We start from the raw sequence: 18,303 nt of genomic DNA, 5'->3' as shown, positions 1-18,303 counted from the left end.
GAGACTCGCCTATGCAGAGTGAAGGTCTGTGGCCTGATGAGCACAGGCATGTAAGCTAGGTAAAATGTTTACGTATGTGCAACGTCATTGCATCCTCACAATAACCCCATGCAGCACAGTCGTCCCTTGGTATATGTGGGGAACTGCTTTCAGGACCCCCAGGTATACTAAAATTTGAGCACACCCAAGTCCTGCGGTTGGCCCCGAAGAACCCACATATAGGTTTTGCACCCCGAGAATACTGTATTTTTTTTTTTTTGAGATGGAGTCTCTCTCTGTCGCTGAGGCTGGAGTGCAGTGGCACGATCTTGGCTCACTGTAACCTCCACCCCCTGGGTTCAAGCAATTCTCCTGCCTCATCCTCCCGAGTAGCTGGGATTACAGGCGCCTGCCACTATGCCCAGGTAATTTTTGTATTTTTGGTAGAGATGGGGTTTCACCATGTTGACCGGGCTGGTCTCGAACTCGTGACCTCAAGTGATCCACCCACCTCAGCCTCCCAAAGTGCTAGGATTACAGGTGTGAGCCACAGCACTGGCTGAATGCTATATTTTTGATCTGCCTTTGGTTGAAAAAATAAAATCTGTGAATAAGTGAAATCATGCAAGTCCAAACCTGTGTTGTTCAGGGGTCAACTGTAGTTCCTATTATGATGCCCATTTGACAGATGAACAAACTGAGGTGCGGAAGTCCCACAACTGATGCTAGGAATGAAATCCAAGCCTGCCTGACTCCGGAGCCAGTGTTGTTAACTGTTCTACTACACTGCTTTCATAGCTTGTTTGTATCAGGCTGTTCTAAATTGACTTTAAAAGCAATAATTTCCTTAAAAAGGAAAATAAAAGTAAAAACCAAACAAAAAATGTATGTGTACAGATGTGTAGTTGTGATCTACTCTGAGGATGACACCCAAATCAGAAGGGAAGTTACCACTCTTAGCCAGGTGCTTCCACCCAGGTAAGATCATTGATTCTTCCCAACAGCTCTGAGAGGTGAGTGTCTTAGGGACATGATGTCATTACCCGAGGCCACTGAGGAACCAGGACTCTGTGGAACAATGGCTGATGCCACATATGGGACTGGAAGTGTGCAAGATGGGCTGGAAAAGTTCACAGGAACTAATTTGAAGATCACCCACTGGCTAAAGATAGGGTGATTTGGCATTAAAGAAAAAACTGGTGAGTTGAAACACATCAAATATGTCTAAAATTCTTTGGTGTTTAATATAGCACCAACTCATTCTGAAAACTGGTAAACAAAGGAAACAAAACCCCAAGTAATTGTCTTCTTTCCTGGGCAAATGGTTGATGAGGGAAAGATTTTATCTTGTTTTATCTTGTTTTCAAGACAAGGTCTTGCTCTATCACCCAGATTGGAGTACAGTAGCAAGGTCATAGATCACTGCAGCTTTGACACCCTGGGCTCAAGCAATCCTCCTTCCTCGGCTTCCCAGAGTGCTGGGACAGACGTGAGCCATCGTGCCCAGCCAAAGATTATTATTATTTTTTTATTTTGAGAAGGAGTCTCGCTCTGTTGCCAGGCTGGAGTGCAGTGGCGTGATCTTGGCTCACTGCAGCCTCTGTCTCCTGGGTTCAAGCGATTCTCCTGCCTCAGCTTCCTGAGTAGCTGGGACTACAGGCACGTGCCACCATGCCTGGCTAATTTTTGTATTTTTAGTAGAGAAGGGGTTTAACCATGTTGGCCAGGATAGTCTCCATCTCTTGACCTCATGATCTGCCTGCCTTGGCCTCCGAAAGTGCTAGGATTACAGGCGTGAGCCACTGCACTCGGCCTATGTTTTTTACAGAAGAATTCCAACTAACAAATGCCAAAGGGATAGCAGAATTAGAAAAACGCCTGTTCTGCCTCCCCTAATTGTAGTGTGGATCTCAGCAATGATCATCAATGACCACTGAAACGATCAGGTAAAATGCTGAACTTTGTAATGAATGATTAAAGCCAAGAACTCCAAACCCACCCAGCAGTCTTAACATTACCAATAGAGAGGCACCAGCATTATCTGCCTCCTGACAGGATGCAACAAGAAGTACCCAGCACCACCTAGGAAGTATTTTTGCCACAAAATCAGACCTCCAGATCTAACTACCATTTTATAGGAAAGATAAGTTCAGAGAACCATGTCGAATGACACCTCGGGATTTCAACCAGCAACGTTCAAATGTGCTAAACTCTGTAGATGGAAAGAGACTTACAGACATTTCAAATAAATGCAATATATGGGCCTTGCTTGAATCCTAATACAAACAATCCAACTATAAAAACAGCCAAACATTTGTGGGACAATGGGAGATGCTTGAATTCCGATTGTATATTTAAGGATGTTAGAAATATTTATGGACAAAATGATGTAATGCTCGGAATTTGCTTCAGAATGATCCAGGTACAGCATGTGGAGCTGGAGAGAGGAGTGGGCAGCAGTGTAGATAAACAGGCCTGGCCATGTGTGGATGGGTTGTCAGGGCTGAGTGGAGTTGCAAAGGGATTTATTATACCATGATCTCTGCTTGTGCGTATGTTTGGAGATTTTCATAATCAAATGTGAAAATTTTTGATTTTCATAATCAAAAATCAATACAAAATATGAATGTATAACTTAATTCCTCCATCATGACGGTGGTGGGAGTGGTGTGTATGTGTGAAGTGTGTGTGTGTGTATATGTGTGTGTGTGTGTGTGTATTCTCATGTTCTGTTTGGTCTTAATTCAAGTTGCAACCCTGGAAACAGCTACATTCTCTGGAAAATAACTTTTTGTAGGTGTAAAGAATGCCCCAACCTAACATATTCAAGGCCTGTCAGACAGGCAGGCACAGACACAAGGCCCCTCCCTAGGGGACTGCTGGGGCCAGTCCCACACGGTTATTCCCACGGTCAAAGACTGAGTAAAACTGTCGAATGAAGACATCCCCCAGGATCCAGAGGGGCCCAGCTGGAGGGTGGATGTCAAGTCCTTGAAAGCCGCTGCTGCAGAACTGCATTCCATCCACGAAGTCCTGTGGGTTGGAAAGAAGGATGCAAATGACATACGGGGGAAGAAGGTAGTAGTACTGCCTGGAGGCTGCCTGTGTGGTGGTGGTGGCTGGCACTGGGTGGCCTTGGACAGCTGGTGGGTTCCACCATTTTGGTCGGTGGGTTCTTCCTCCTGCTTCATATGTCCCTACCCTAGGTTGCTTAATAAAGTGTTTGTCTGCACAAGTCCATTCTTATGGGCCTGGGGTCTATGTTCTACAATTTTGAGAACTGTTCATCTGTTATATACTCCCACCTACCCCCGTCACCATCATTTTACAACTGGGAAACCCTTGCTGCATGGCTAGAAGAGCAAAAGGGTTGGCACTGGAAGACCTTGGTTTAAATTCTGGTTTCTTTAGTTTCTGGTGAAGCTCAGCTTAGTTTTTCTTAAGGGAGAGAAAGAACTCTGTTAGCGGCTATCCACTGCTATTTTCTTGTTGATGTTCTGGAAACAAACATTTGAGTGACCCTCTTTAGATGAGGCAAGTAGGCATCCCTTGTTCAAGAGAAGAGTGTCACCTTCTCCAATCTAATTTTTAGTTTGGCAAAGACGTGCTCTACCAGGCAAGTGTGGTCTTTCCAACAATGATTTGAAATTTGAAGTTGCTGATGAGGGTGTGGGAAAATTTGCAGAGGGCTCAGGGAGACTTCTTGAGAGGAAGGACGTGAAAAGTCAAAATTTTTACAGCAGTTTTGATGGATCAAGGTGGCTCTGATTGAAATCTGCTGGTGGGAAAGAACCACGCACTGTACTGCGAAAGAACCAGCACAAGACCTTGTGATCCACCCGCCTCGGCCTCCCAAAGTCCTGGGATTACAGGTGTGAGTCACCATGCAAGGTCAGGTCATGATCTTCTAAAATGATCTTCTAAAAGAACCACTCACCATACCAGGAAAGAACCACACACCTCCCCTCCCCTGGCTTCTAGGAAACTCCCACTCTTTTTTGGGCTCTCCAGCACCTGGAGCACATCAATGATTTCCACCTGGGCAGGGACTCAACTCACACGGGGGAAGGTGAGAGTGTGGGTGTGCTGGGGTGTTGATGGGCATGTGGACTGATGAACAGGGCTCAGTCTAAATGTCTCACTGGTCCTCAGTGTGGTGTTCAGTGTGGCAGCTCCATAATCCCTATGTGGCAGGAGCTTAGGGGACTTACCATGAAGCTGTGTTTTAAAGCAAACAGTTGTTTTTATTTGGATTGTCTGTTGGTGGCTTTGGGAAGGAGTTAATAGAGGCTTAGGGGTAGGGCTGAAGCCCTCAGTCTATACCTTAGCACCCCTCTTCTGATGCAGTCACCCTGATGCTGTGAGTGACTCTTGGAAAAATTAGTGTGTTGAAGTGTGGTGCCGAATACCTACAATGCTGAAAATTCAGACCAGCTGTGGTGTGAGGTGCTCATAGGTGTCCAAAAGGTCTAGGAGTTCCCTTTCTACTTCACCCTACAAACTTGAGAATTTACTGCAACAAAAGACATTTTCTTGCTAGAGGAGGAATGTTAATTTGAAGTTAGAACAAATATAATCTTATTGTCCACTCCTCCCTGCAAACAGCTCATATCTTGAACCATTTATTTGACTCTCTGAGTCTTGATATTCTCACCTATAAAATGAGATAGTAATAGCTCCAGTCTGACCTGGTGGTTGAGGAGATTAAACTTTGTCAGTGGAAAAGCCCTACATGGCAATATCAGAAGACTTCCTTAAATGGCTTGCCTGAAGTTCACTACTGCTTCATGGCAGAACTGGAAATTAGAACAAGCCCCGTGGTCTTTCCACCACAGGCAGCTGCGTCCCTCCCAGAGGGAATGCCACATCAGAGCAGAACAACGTGGGGCGGGGCTTAGGGTAAAGGCGGGCAAAGTGCAGGCGATTGAAAAGGGGAAGTGGCAGGCATGTGGGGAGGGCCCTGTGGCCTGCAGAATAAGGAAACAGTTCTTACCAGTAGGGTGTAGGCAGTTGGGCTGAGGGTATAGGGGACTCCGTTGATGGTGAAGGTGACATCCGGCATGACGTTAAGGTTGGCACACTCCACAGCATACTAAAACCCAATACGGAGGATCCGTTTAGAGCCTTCCCACCTCCCAAGAGAAGGCCTGGCTCTCCTGTCCCCACCACTCCCTTGCCCAGGCAGGCACTCACTTCTCCATCCACGGGGGCTGACCCAATGGCGTTTTGCAGCTGCTTGATCTTGTCGGAAGGGCCAGTGATGAGGGAAGTCCCTGTGTCCACAATGGCCTGGCAGCCCTCGGAGCAGAACATCACAGTGCCTCCCACCTGGATGCTGAGGGGACAGGGTTGTGGTCGGCCCACCTTCCCTCCCCTGGCTCCTAGGAAACTCCCACTCTTTTTTGGGCTCTCCAATGCCTGGAACACATCAATGATTTCCACCCACCATATGAGTGTTCCTCAATTGTTTTCTACTGAGATCCATAGGAAGAAATCTGTTTACTTCTTGACCCAGTGCACACACACACCCATTCATGCAATTGAAGTGCACTCTGGTATTTTCTACTGTATTCCAATTCATCAAAAAATGTAGGCGTCTCAATCTCTTGACCTTGTGATCCACCTGCCTCGGCTTCCCAAAGTCCTGGGATTACAGGTGTGAGCCACCACGCCTGGTCAGGTCAGGATCTTCTAAAATGATGTCATGACCCATAAATAGGTGAATTCCTACAGTTTGAAAAACCCTCAATAGACAGTGAGCACTGAGGCCTTTTATTTTTTGCATTCCTAATGCCTGGTACCTTGCAGGAACTCAATCCTAGCTGAATTGAAACTTGAACTACACTTTTCCAATTCCTGCATTGTCTAGCACGGCGCTAGGTGTGAGGCAGGCATGTAGTCCCACTTCCCCAATTGCTTCGTGCCCAGATATTGTATATATTTCCTAGCTCAGTTTCAATGTAACCCCCTCCATGATGCACTGGAGCATTCAGATAGAAGCGGTCATGCCTGTCTGCTGGACCACATTGGTGGCACCTCTCTTGGAGCACTGACCACCTTCAATTTTACAGGATAGTGGTTTGGGTGCATCTCATCTTCTGTACAAGTTTTTTGAGGGCAAGATCTGAGTCCAATTCACCTGTGCAACCCCCCATGTTACTCATCCCTTGCCTTGTGTGTTAATGTTAAAAGAACAAAGGGGAGCAGGCTGTGTACTGGTATTGACTGTCTGTTGAGTTAAAATCACACCACGTGTACAAGGAAGGAAGCTGTGTCTGCTGCCCTGGTTACAGAGGTCCCTTCCTGCACACTTGCTCAGCACCTCCATACTTCTAACCACAGTAAGCTTCTGGCATCCTCTGCTAGTGACCAGTGGTTTTTCAGTTAATTCGGTTTGAGTTGTGCCTCTTTTGAGTTTACCCCTAGTACTGTCACTACTTCATGGGGAATACTCACTTATCCAGTGCAATCTGCCAGTAAGCTTGCTTGGTGACTGGGACCCAATTCAGGCTCCCAGAGAAATGGGAGTGGTCGTAGCCTCCGAAAATCAGCTCGCTCCCCGCACCACCTTCTGGGTTACTATATGGAGAGAAAGACAAACTGTCCAGGAAGGGCCGCTGCAAAACTCTAGGGGTGAGCCTCAGCTAGGACCCTTTGCTTCTTGGTCTCATGCCAAGCACGCAGGTAGGCAGAAACATCAGTCTGGGCTTTGAGACCGGGACTCTGACTACTGCAAGTGAATTGGTCTGGGCCTTTTTGACACAAGGTTAGAAACAACTCCCCTTGACCATTTGTGAATGTGCTTCTGCTTCTTGGATAAAAAGGTTAAGGAGGTGGGAAATGGGGCCAGCAGGTCTGTCATTCAGAACCAAGGCCAGGACAATCCTGGGTGGGTATACAGTGTGTGACTTGAAGCAACCCCCAAAGACACCTTTTCCCAAAGTATCTTCCCCACTATGGTTGTGACAGTGCCTGGCGTTTTTGTGTTATTCACTCCTTATGTTAAGGCAAAGAGGCTAATATGAATGTATCATGACTTACTAGAGCCTGAAAACTTATTTTCATTGGTATTGATTTCTCAGATTATGTTCTGGAACCTAGCAGGATTCTGGAGAAATAGGACCTAAGACAGATTCATTTTGAGGAGGAAAAGGATCAGAAAGATACAAAACTGAAATCAGGGTGGTAAAGAGGGAGAGAAGTGAATACCTGTAGGAATTTTAGGACAGTGGTTTTACAGAGGGAGTGGGGAAAGGAACTCACATTTGTTGATTACCTTGGTACAAGGCTGTGTAGTGGGGATTTTATCTATCTAAACTTATTTAACTCACATCAACCTAGTGGTCCGTGGAAGAAACTGAGCCTCAGTAAGATGAAGCAATGTAAGTGGCAGGATTCAAATCCAGGCCAGTCTGACTGCCAAGCCTTGATATTCCCCATTACAGCCCACTTTTCCCAGGTGACGGGAGAAGGAAGTTCTGCAAGGGGAAGGAGAGGTGTCTAGACAACCTGCCTCTCTTACTCACAGCTCTGCCTAGGCCTGGTCCTGAGTGCCGTCATGCTGGAGAGGAAACATAGCTTGATAGGGAAAATCCAGGACCCTCCATGTGGGAGAGGGGAATGAGAGGAATGGGCTTATGCTGAGACAGTGTGAACACAGGCCAGGTCTGAGCTGGAAAAAGTCAGCAAGGTCAGAAATCACCTTCCTGTGTAAGGAGGAAGCGGAGATGACCCTCCAAGGATGCCGGGCAAGAGTGCCTAGAAACAGGTGAGCCTCATGACCTTTTCCAAAAACAATGCGCAATTTTCAAAAATTGTTGTAAAAATATGTAACATAAAATGTACTATCTTACCCATTTTTGAGTCTACAATTCAGTAGTGTTAAGTATGTTCACACTGTTGTAAAATCCAGACCTTTCATTTTACAGAACTGGAACTTTATACCCATTAGGCCATCAACAAGGGTTTAAGAATTCCTCACTTCCCCTCCCCAGGCTCTGGCAACTGGCAGTCTACTTTCTGCCTATGAATTTGACTAGTCTAGGTACCTCACCTAAGTGGAATCATACAGTATTTGTCTTTTTGTGACTAGCTTATTTCACTTAGCATTATGTCCTCAAGTTTCTTCTATGTTGTAGCATGTCTCAGAATTTTCTTCCTTTTTAAGGCTGAATAATATTTGATTATTTGGATATGCCACATTTTGTTTATTCATCCATCAGCATGCAATTATTTTATTGTCAGCTTTTCATTTTTTTCTGCCTCCTCCTCCTGCAGGTACTGTCTTTCGTGTTTCACTGGGTCCCCAATGTGAGCATCATAATCAGCATATAATAGGAGCTTGATATTTAGTGACAGCATCAATGAAGAACTAATCCCAGAGATTCCTTAAATTTAAGCCAGTGTAGCAGAGTTTACAAAGTGTTTTTACAGCTACTTGATGAAGCAAATCCCATTTTCTCAATATTCAGGTTAAATGTTTTGACTAAGATCACACAGCTGATAATGGACCAAGCTACCTAAACCAGGTCTTTTGACTGCTAAGTCAAGTGTACGTGTTGTCTCCCTGTAGTTATAACTGACCTTAACTTCACAGACTTGATGGGCCTTACCTGCTCATGTAGACAGAAAACATCGGCAAGTCCACCAGGTTCTGAGCCATCATGTTGTCAAACACTGGAGTCACTCCTCCCACAGCCAAGGAAGGGTATCCCAGGCCCAGAATTCCATCAAACTCTGCATCCACAAAGGTCTGGCCTGGCTCTGTGACACTTTCTCCAAACTGCTGGCCAACCACGGTTAGTCCTTCCACCTGGTAGGAGAAAGCCCACAGGAGAATGGCACAGGGGATTGCTGGCAAAGGGTTTGACTCCTGGATTTTCCTCTGTCTTGAAGCTAATGCTTCTCCTTCCCAACTTTCCTTGACTAAATGAGCACAAAGATGCTTGCTATATTCCCAAAAAACAGGACATTCCAAACCTCAGAAGCCCTCATGCACCTGCCAATCATTGCGCCCCTCCTCAAGAAGAGCCAGTCTCCTGACTTCTAATAACATGTTGGTTTTGCCTATTTTTTGGATTTTATATAAATGGAATCATCCCATATGAACTCCTTGGTATCTGGCTTCTGTCACTCATCATTGTGCTTATTGTACACTGTTTTTTTGTAACTTGTTTCAGAAAATTTTGCCTACCTTAAGGTCATGAAAACATTTTCTGATGTTTTCTTCTAAAAGCTTTATTGTTTAGTTTTCACGTTGAGATCTGGAACCTATATGAAATGTGATAATGTGTAAGGTAGGAGTTAAGATTTATTTTTTTCTATCTGGATATTCATATGACCTGGCACTATTTAATAAATATACCATCATTTCCTCCACATACTGCAGTATCATGTTCAACGCAAGTCAGATGACTGTGTTGATAGTTTTGTATTTTCTGTTCTGTTACATTTGTTTATTTTTTAAATTCTGTGCCAACACCACACGTCTACATTACTGTAATTTTATAATAAATCTTAATATTTACCAGTGTTTTTCTTCAGCAAGATTGTATTGGTGTATTACATACCATATAAATGTTAGAATCAGTTTGCTAATTTCTAAGAAAAAATGCTGTTGTTTTGATTGGAATAAAATTGGTTCTATAGACCAATTTGAAAAAATTTGACTTTTTAATGAAACAGAGTCATTCAATCTATGAGCATGGTTTAGTTTTCAATACAGGTCTTCTTTTAATTTTATTCATTAATGTTTGTGATTTTTATGCAAGTCTTTTACTTTTATTTAGTAATGTTTGCTATTATCAGAGTAGAGTTCTCGCACATTTTTTGTTAAATTTACATCAAAGTAGCTGATGGTTTTGATAGTGTTATAAATAGTGTCATTAAAAATCTATTTGCCATTTGTTTTACTTGCTACAGGTTGAGCATCACAAATCTGAAAATCTGAAACTGAAATGCTTCAAAATCCAAAACTTTTTGAGTGCCAACATGAGGCTCAAAGAAAATGCTCATTGGAGCATTACAGATTATGGATTTTCAGATTTGGGATACTAAACTGGTAAGTATAATGCAAATATTTCAAAATCTGAAAAAATTTGAAATCTAAAAGGCTTCTGGTCCCAAGCATTTGGGTTAAGGATCCACAACCTGTATATATAAATCCAAATGATTTTTTTTGAGATGGAGTCTCACTCTGTCACCCAGGCTGGAGTGCCATGGCATGATCTTGGCTCACTGCAACCTCCACCTCCTGGGTTCAAGCAATTCTTCTGCCTCAGCCTCCTGAGTAGCTGGGACTACAGGCATGTGCCACCACGCCTGGCTAATTTTTGTATTTTTAGTAGAGATAGGTTTTCACCATGTTGGTCAGGCTGGTCTCAAACTCCTGACCTCGTGATCCACCTGCCTCAGCCTCCCAAAGTGCTGGGATTACAGGCGTGAGCCACCATGCCTGGCCCCAGATGATTTTTTTATGTTGACCTCATATCCAGCAACTTCGCTAAGTTCACATATTAATCCCAATATCCTTTCTGTAGATATTTTTGGATTTTCTACTTATAGAATCTTGTCATACATTAATATTGACAGAGTTATTTCTTCCTTTTCCATCTTAATGTTCTTTATTTCTTTTTTCTTGCCTTGTTGCACTGGCTAGGATTTTCAGTACAATGTTGAATAGAAGTGGTGAGATTGAGTGCCCTTGTCTCATTCTTGATCTTATGGAGAAGTCTCTCAACAATTCACCATTAAGTATAAAGTTTGCTGTGGGCTTCTTTTAGATGAAGCCCTTCATTTTTATCAGATTAAGGGAGTTACTTTCTACTCCTAGTTTGCTAAGAGTTTTTCTGGAAGTCATGAATAGATATTGAATGTTATTAACCTACTAATGTAATCATATTGGTCATATGATTTTTCTCCTTTTATTCTGTTAAATGATAAATTCCTGGAAAGATGACCCTTGGTATGATCTTTTTATATACCAAAAGATTTTATTTGCTAGTATTTCATTTAGAACTTTCGCATCTATATTCATGAGAGAAAGATTGGTCTGTAATTTTATATTTTCTTTTGTTATAATGTCCTTTTCAAGTTTCATTATTAAAGTTATGCTGGTTTCATAAAATGAGTTATAAAGTGTTTTTACTTTGTCAAATATCTGGAAGAGTTTGTGAAAGACTGATTTTTTTTTAGTGTTGAGAGAATTTATCAGTGAGGCTTTTCTTCGTGGAGTTTTCTTTGTGGAAAGATTTTTTAATAACAGAGTATATCTTTAAAAGATTCACATTTTCTATTTTTTGTTTTTGCATCAGTTTTGGAATGCTGTATTTCTCAAGGCATTTGCTGATTTTTTGAAAACTGTAAAATTTATCAATATAAAATTATTCTTGATAACTTTACTAATGTTCTCTTTCTCATTTCTAACATTGTTAAGTTGTATTTTCTTTCTTTTCTCTTATTTAGTCATGTGAGAGGCTAACCAATTTTATTACTCTTTGCAAAGAGTTCATTCTTGGCTTTGTTAATTTTCTGTACTGTGTGATTTCTCTATTTCATTAGTGTCCCATTCTACTCTTTATTATTTCCTTCCTTTTGATTTCTTTGGGTTTGATTTGCTATTGTTTGTTTACGGTTTGCTCATTTTCTTGTTACTCATTTCTTGAAATAGGAGCTTAGATAATTGATCATTAGCATTTCTATTAACAACACATGCATTTTAGGCTAAATGATCCCTTTAAGGGCTGCATCAGCTTCATCTACAAATTTTCACATGTCATATCTTTATTATGTCAGTCAGGGTTTGATAAGAGAAGCAGAACCATTAAGAGGTACTATAGATTATAGATATAGCTATAATGATGTGGATATAGATATTGATTATATGCAACTGTGGGTGCTAGTTAAACAGTGTACTTTAGGATATTGTTTCTGTCCTAATGCTGCAGCAGCAGTCTACAGTTTGCACAGCAGAAAGGGAAGATAGATGTCAAGTGGCAGAAAAATGGCCAGTTGGAACCCATGAGGGTGAGGGTGGACTGGAACCCACATTGTTCTCTCACTGTCCCCAAGTCTCCAACCTCAGTGATGGGGATGTTATGCAGCAAAAGCTGATGATTTGTTACAGAGGTAAGTGCACACCTGGCCCTGGAGCCAGAAAAACTGAGGGAAGGAGCAATGCAGCTGACATTGCTGTGGGCTTGGCTGCTGCCCTACACCAGCCAGGTGAGCAAACAGATAAGTGACAAGCTATAGGCTCGAATTCCCCTTTCTATGCTAATTTCAGTCCCTTCCCTGCATCTCAGAGGTTATTGTGATGATCAGTTAGGGATGTAGCCTTCTAAATAGTCATTTTTACTTTTATATATATATTATATGTAATTAGATATATAATATATATGTATATGTCATAATATATATAGAATCTTATATATAACATAATATATACACATTACATATATTATGTTAATCTATTATATAATAAATTAATATATTATGTAATATATTATGTTAATATATTATGTAATAGGTTAATCTATTATATAATAGATTAATATATTATGTAATATATTATTACATACAACATATTAACATATTATATAACACATACTATATTATTAATATAATACATTATATTAATTATATTCTATAATATATTATATAACATATATTAATGTAATGTATTACATATTATATCAATTATATAATATATAACATATATTATATAATATAATTATGCAATTATTATATACTATAATATGTTACATATTGTATCTATATAATATATACAGATGGGTATATATTATATATACAAATATACTGTATATTACATATATTCATATATGGATATTATATATTATACATGTAATGTGTGTATACACACGCATACATAGTTCCAATAGAAAATACAGTACATTGTTTTATCTGTATGATATTTTTACATAGATGGTGTTTTTCTGCTTCTGGCGTTCTTTCAGTTGATAATATGTCCTACTCCACCCACCCTAAGGGATGTTGATGAAGGCTGTGCCCTGCTGGCCTCGGGAATACCCCTCGGACCAACGCTCACCAGGAGTAGGTCAACCTCTCTTTCTCCCAAGGCCCAGGCATATATTGCTGTCTATAAGCCTGAAAAAGTACCTGGCTCTCTGTCCCCACATTTGTCTGATTCCCATAGTTCTAGGACCCATAGGACTTCAGAGGGAGTCAGAGGGTCAGAGGTCAGAGGGAGTTTGAGGAACAGCTCATGAGTTCAGCACTGAGTTCAGTTTGGACCTTGGCCTTTGGACAACTGGGCTTCTGCCTTGCCTCTGTGATTGGACTCCCATTTCAGACCTTGCCCCCTTATGTTACTGAGTCCAAATCTCTCCCCCTGGTGTGGACTTCTTTATCCTTCAAGACGGAGACCTGGTTTTATCTCCTCAATGCCCTAGAGACTGGAGATCCAGCTGTGCACCCTGCCACCAGGCTTTGTGCACTGGGCACTGCTTCCTGCCAGAGTCCCCCTGCGCTGCTCTCCCCCAGGGCCCAGCATGCTGTGCAGACTGACCCACTGCCACCATCTCAGGTGGGGAGCGTTGCTCACCCTTTCTCCTAGAAGTTAGTGCTCACCCCTGTTTCCACCCATTCCTGAGGCAGATTTGAAATGTAAGACCTCTGAATAAGTCTCCCAAGTTTCTGTCCAAGAGAGAAAAAATGAAGGACTTGCACTCACAGAGACTTGGTCGGCTCCAATGATCCCGGACAAGCTCCCGGTTCCATACTGAATGGAGAAAGATTGACCCGGCTGGCTGTATGTGCTGGACTGGGAAGGCTGGAACCTGCTGTGCGTCTCTGGAAAGAAATGCCCTGCTCTTGTCTATGCCATCGGCTCACTGGCTGCATCCCTGCCCTAATGCCACCCAGCCCCAGAGCGGCAGGGTCTCTTCCCTCAGCTCTCAACACTGAGTGGGGGCCCCTAGAAGCCTGGCGATGCCCCTCCCTAATGAGCAACTACGTTTCCCTCTAGCTACAGATGTGGCCTAACTGGGGACCAAATAGCTATCCCTGAGCAAACCTGATTGTCCACAATGACCTCATGAGGCACACCAAGATAAGTGCCATTTATCAGGCGCCAGCCACAGTCCCTGCCACCCATTGTGGGTCAGAGGTTGGCTTCAAAAGAAACTCAGGGATAAACAATTGCCCCAGGAAATTACTCCCAACTTTTCTCCCAACCGATGGACATCTCTAGCCTTGGGATTTCCAGAGACATTCTGTCTCTGGGACTTGTCCTGTATCGAACAAGACATCTTTCTGTAGCTCTTCTTTTCCAATCCTCACTGAAACTTCTGAGTTACCTCTGGACAAATGGACCCACCCATGCCATTGTGCCCCACCAGCCCCACCTCTGTGCACCAGGAGATAAGGCTACCAAGCCTCCTTGAAACAAGCAGACTATCTACACTAGAACCCGACTCACCTCCCTGCTCAGAAATAACCAATTAAATTAAACTTCCCCTACATTCCTTTGGGTGTTCCAAAGGAAGTGAGTCATTATGTCAAAGATTTCTCTTTTCAATGGCTTTCTTTCTATTAATTCTGATCAGTATGAAAGTTGCTATCTTGGACAGCAGCCACATTTTAGTTTTTCCTTGGCTTTGCTCTATCTCTGCTATAAGCAGTTCCACGGCCGACTCAAAGATGGAGAGTGGAAGCTGGTGTGGCAGGGATGGCCACTTTCTGGAACCTAAGCCCCCCTTCCCCAGAGTACCAGGCTTGGCCTCCCAGAACTAGCCCCCAGACATTTTCTGCTGGTGCTCCTGGCCCCACTTACTGCAGGCTGGGCTAGTGCAGTACACAGAGGGGACCCAGAGGTTGGAGGAGCCAGTGTCAAAGATGACAGTGAAGTTCTGTGGTGGGGAGCCAATGGAGATAGTGCCGAAGTATTCCATCTGCAAGGAAGAGTGAGAAGGAAAGAGGGTGTGGGTGGTGGGGAGGAACAAGGGAGCTCACCAGGAAGCCAAGGGAAAGCTCCCAGGGGCCAGAGCCTGGGGTATTACAGACTGGAGTTTACAGAGCCTAGGAAGTGGCAACGCTGGAAAATAAAAGGTAAAAGGAGCAGAGAAATGGCCATGAGGGAGGAAATCAAACCAAGCCTCTGGCTACTTCATTTGATTTTACTTGCACTAACCTGATTCTTATAAATACATTGTAGGAGAGGCAGTGGAGGAAGAACCATCTGTTTTACAGACCAGGGAACTGGGGCTGGGAGAGGTTAAGTAGCTTGCCTAAGGGTACACAGCCAGTAAGCTGCCCGGCTGAGAGCAGAAGCAGGGGCCTTCAGTGTGGGATGATGCTTTCACTCCCAGCCCTTTCCTTCTGCAGAGAACTCTGACATTTGGGTACATGGGGGCCTGCTTAGCCAACTCCATGGGGACCCAGGGAATCAGTCCCCATGGATCATCATCCAAGTGAAGAAATCCACAATGGCCTTCAGTGCTACTGATGTGGCACTGGCCATGCCCTAATGCTGGGCCTTCCTCCTGCTCCCACCTCTCCCCAGCCCTGACCCCAGGAGGCCTCACATCCAAGTAGTTGATGAGGGGTTCCTTGGCACTCTGGTCCATTGAGCAGGACTCGGTGAACTGGATCATGTCCAAATTATGGGATTTCCAGAACTCAGAGAGCTGGCTCCGTGCCCGCAGCTTCTTCTTGAGGGACGGATGCCTCCTGAGGGGCACCCTGGAGACAAACCCCCATGTGAGCAGGAGATGTACTTCTGCCTCCCTCTTCCCCCCATTCTCGTCCCATTTTCTCAGGGGCCAACTAGAGAAGATGTGGTGGGAGGGGGGGATCTGCAAGACAGCACGCAGGATACAGGTTGGATCAGCGTCCTCTCTGCCACTCAGCCTGCCTGGCCTCATCTCTGCCCTATAGAGTCTTAGAATCTTAGAGTGGAAAAGGCTCCCCTCCTGGAGCTGAGCTCTTTGAGATCTAGGAAAATGGGAGATGTGGGGCGGTCTACAGTTTTACATGAACATCACGAAGGGCTGATTTAAAGGGACAGAAAAACTCTTGGGGACAGCGACGGTCAGTCCCCTGGGGAAGTCCTGGGGCGCTTTGAGCTACAAACCACAACTGCAGGTTCCTGCTCTTGTGCAACACAAGAAGATCCCCTGGGACTTGGGAAGGCACCTCCGTGGAGGTGGAGGCAGGAGGTGGAGGCAGGATGACTTGTTGAGGACTGGAGATTAAGGCCATACACAGGCGGCCACTGGGTAAGCCTCTTCCATGCATTGACGCAAGCCCTCAGCTTCTCCTCCTCTCCACCTCCCCATCAGCTTTCCTACCCCAGAGCAGCCCTGAGTTGCAGGGCAGGGGACTACTCAGCTGAACACAGTGCGGGGACGTCTCCTCACCTGTGAAGGGATCCTTGGGCCTCTCCCAGCTCCAGGAGCACCAGCAGCAAAAGAAGGAGCGTTTTCATTGTGGGTCCGACCAGCAGCTTCTCCCTTGCCCCGTCCTTTCTTCTCTCCCCGAGGGCAGTGGGAATGGACTTTCCCTAACTCTCAGACCTGCCCAGCCCAGTCTGAGGGCCGAATGATAAGGCCCTGGAGTCATTAGCCATGCCCAGAGTAAATACAGCGTGTTGAACAGGGCGTTCCCCCTCCACCTCCCCGTCCCTTTCCCACCTACAAGAGGAATATGAGTCTGCGGGGAGAACTTGGGGGTCCTCTGGGGCTTGGCTTCTCTCAGGGCCTTGGCACCTCCTCTGACCCCAAGAAACCCTGTTAATGAACCCGGAGGGCAGCACATGCCTGGCTGCCTGGAAAGGCCCACTGAACTCTTACTGCGAGTGCTCTAGCTGGAGACTCTGGAGGGGTGGGAGCTGACTTGTCATGGGTGGCAGGATTCTAACTCAAAATATTCGTCAGTCTGTTTTCTGGGTGATTCCTGTTCTCTCCTCAATCTCTCAAATGCTGCAAAGGCAGTTTATCCTTCCCTGGCCCACTTTGAAGCACAAACCAGCACTCCTCAAAGGCCCTGAAATGGGAAAATGTAGCTGCGGATTTATGGAGCCCACTCTCCTGACTCTAAGGACTTGATGAATCTGGGGCTGGGGCTCAGGGGTGTGTGGAGGAGAATGCAGGGGCAGCGAGGGAGGGTCAAGGGGGTCAGCGTCTACAGCAAGTGCCCGCACGAGTCTACTAAAGCAGCCATGACAAAGTACAGGGGGCTTAAACAACAGAAATTTATTTTCTCACTATTCTGGAGGCTGGAAGTCCAAGATCAAGGTGTTGGCAGACTTGGTTGCTTCGGAGGCCTGTCTCCTTGGCTTGCAGATGGCTGCCGTCTCTCTGTGTCTTCACGTGGGTCTTCCCTCAGCGTGTGGCTGTGTCCACATCCACGTTTCCTCTTCTTATAAGGACGCTAGTCATATTGGAGTAGGGCCCACCCTAATGACTGCGTTTACCCTTAATACCTCTTTAAAGACCCTATCTCCAAATACAGTCACGTTCTGAGGTACTGGTGTTAGGACATCAACATGGATTTTGGAGGACAAAGTTCAGCCCTTAACAGTGCTCAGGGACAATAGGATCTTCTGTCAAGTGGGACTAAGCACAGGGGTGGAGAGTGGGTGGGGCTCAGGCCTTAGTTACCGCAGTGTGTGAAACCCCCTCACCATCAGCCTATCTCTGTGGCCACCCGCCTCATAAACAGATGGTGGGGCTTCACTGCCTGGGGTGGGGATGAAGGGGTTACAGGTAGGAAGACCCTGACCCTGACTCAAGTTAGCCAGGGCAGCAGAGGCCATCACCATATGCCAATGCTTCCAGAGGGCTCTAGCTCAGCAGTAGGAAGTAGATGGCCTGCATTTAGCTTTAGCTCTGCCCTGACCAGCTAGTGTTCTGGAAAATCTCTTAAGTGCTATGGGATCTGCCTTTCATCTCTGAAGTTCAAATGGCAAGCAAACGTGGAGTACGGAGCTAGGCCAAACCCGCCCTTGGGTCCAAAAATGTTAAAAAAGACATCAAAAAGACTTAAGGAACAGCCTAGACCTTTGACCCCTGAACCCAAGGCAACAAAGCCTCTTTGGCATTTCCCAGGAGCCCGTCTTGTTGACCTTTCACTGGGGAGAGTGGTGTAAACCTAGAAGGGCAGCTTGAGTCAGAAGTGGCTAGAAGTGGAGATCATTCGTTTTGGCAGTAACCTCTGCCATGTTTTGCCCGTAACTGCTTATTCACCACATACCTTAGTTTTGTCATCTGCCAAATACCTTACCTACATCAATGGGTTTTTAAGGAGGATTAAACAAACAAAATAAGGTACAGATATACTTGTTGT

At 44.7% G+C, this 18,303-nt stretch overlaps 1 protein-coding gene across 2 annotated transcripts; it reads right to left on the bottom strand.

The window, feature by feature from the left end:
* Positions 1–1,926: 1,926 nt before the first annotated feature.
* CTSE (cathepsin E) lies at positions 1,927–16,499 on the bottom strand. Of its 2 annotated transcripts, XM_004028273.5 has the most exons (9): positions 16,377–16,499; positions 15,543–15,699; positions 14,792–14,909; positions 13,691–13,809; positions 8,592–8,791; positions 6,436–6,558; positions 5,173–5,314; positions 4,973–5,071; positions 1,927–3,012 (listed from the first exon to the last, which is right to left on the bottom strand). In XM_004028273.5, exons 1-9 carry the CDS (start codon positions 16,442–16,444, stop codon positions 2,848–2,850), a joined length of 1,191 nt encoding a protein of 396 aa, XP_004028322.3. In that variant the 5' UTR covers positions 16,445–16,499; the 3' UTR covers positions 1,927–2,847. The 2 variants fall into 2 exon arrangements, with proteins under 2 accessions (XP_004028322.3, XP_004028323.3); XM_004028274.5 differs by lacking the exon at positions 5,173–5,314 and having other exon boundaries at positions 1,968–3,012.
* Positions 16,500–18,303: the final 1,804 nt, after the last annotated feature.

Source organism: Gorilla gorilla, chromosome 1 (assembly GCF_029281585.2).
Source record: "Gorilla gorilla gorilla isolate KB3781 chromosome 1, NHGRI_mGorGor1-v2.1_pri, whole genome shotgun sequence".
Classification (NCBI taxonomy): domain Eukaryota; kingdom Metazoa; phylum Chordata; class Mammalia; order Primates; family Hominidae; genus Gorilla; species Gorilla gorilla.
Note: the sequence above shows the minus strand (reverse complement) of the source record. Positions and strands in the feature narration are given on the sequence as shown.

What these genes read in the sequence shown, in the direction of transcription:
- CTSE (XM_004028273.5), bottom strand. Translation starts at nt 16,444, where the DNA reads ATGAAAACGCTCCTTCTTTTGCTGCTGGTGCTCCTGGAGCTGGGAGAG. An exon ending in CTGCACTAGCCCAGCCTGCA is followed by an intron (nt 13,810 to 14,791) that starts GTAAGTGGGGCC and finishes ATTTCTTTCCAG; the next exon opens with AGACGCACAGCAGGTTCCAG. An exon ending in CAACTGCCTACACCCTACTG is followed by an intron (nt 3,013 to 4,972) that starts GTAAGAACTGTT and finishes TCCAACCCACAG; the next exon opens with GACTTCGTGGATGGAATGCA.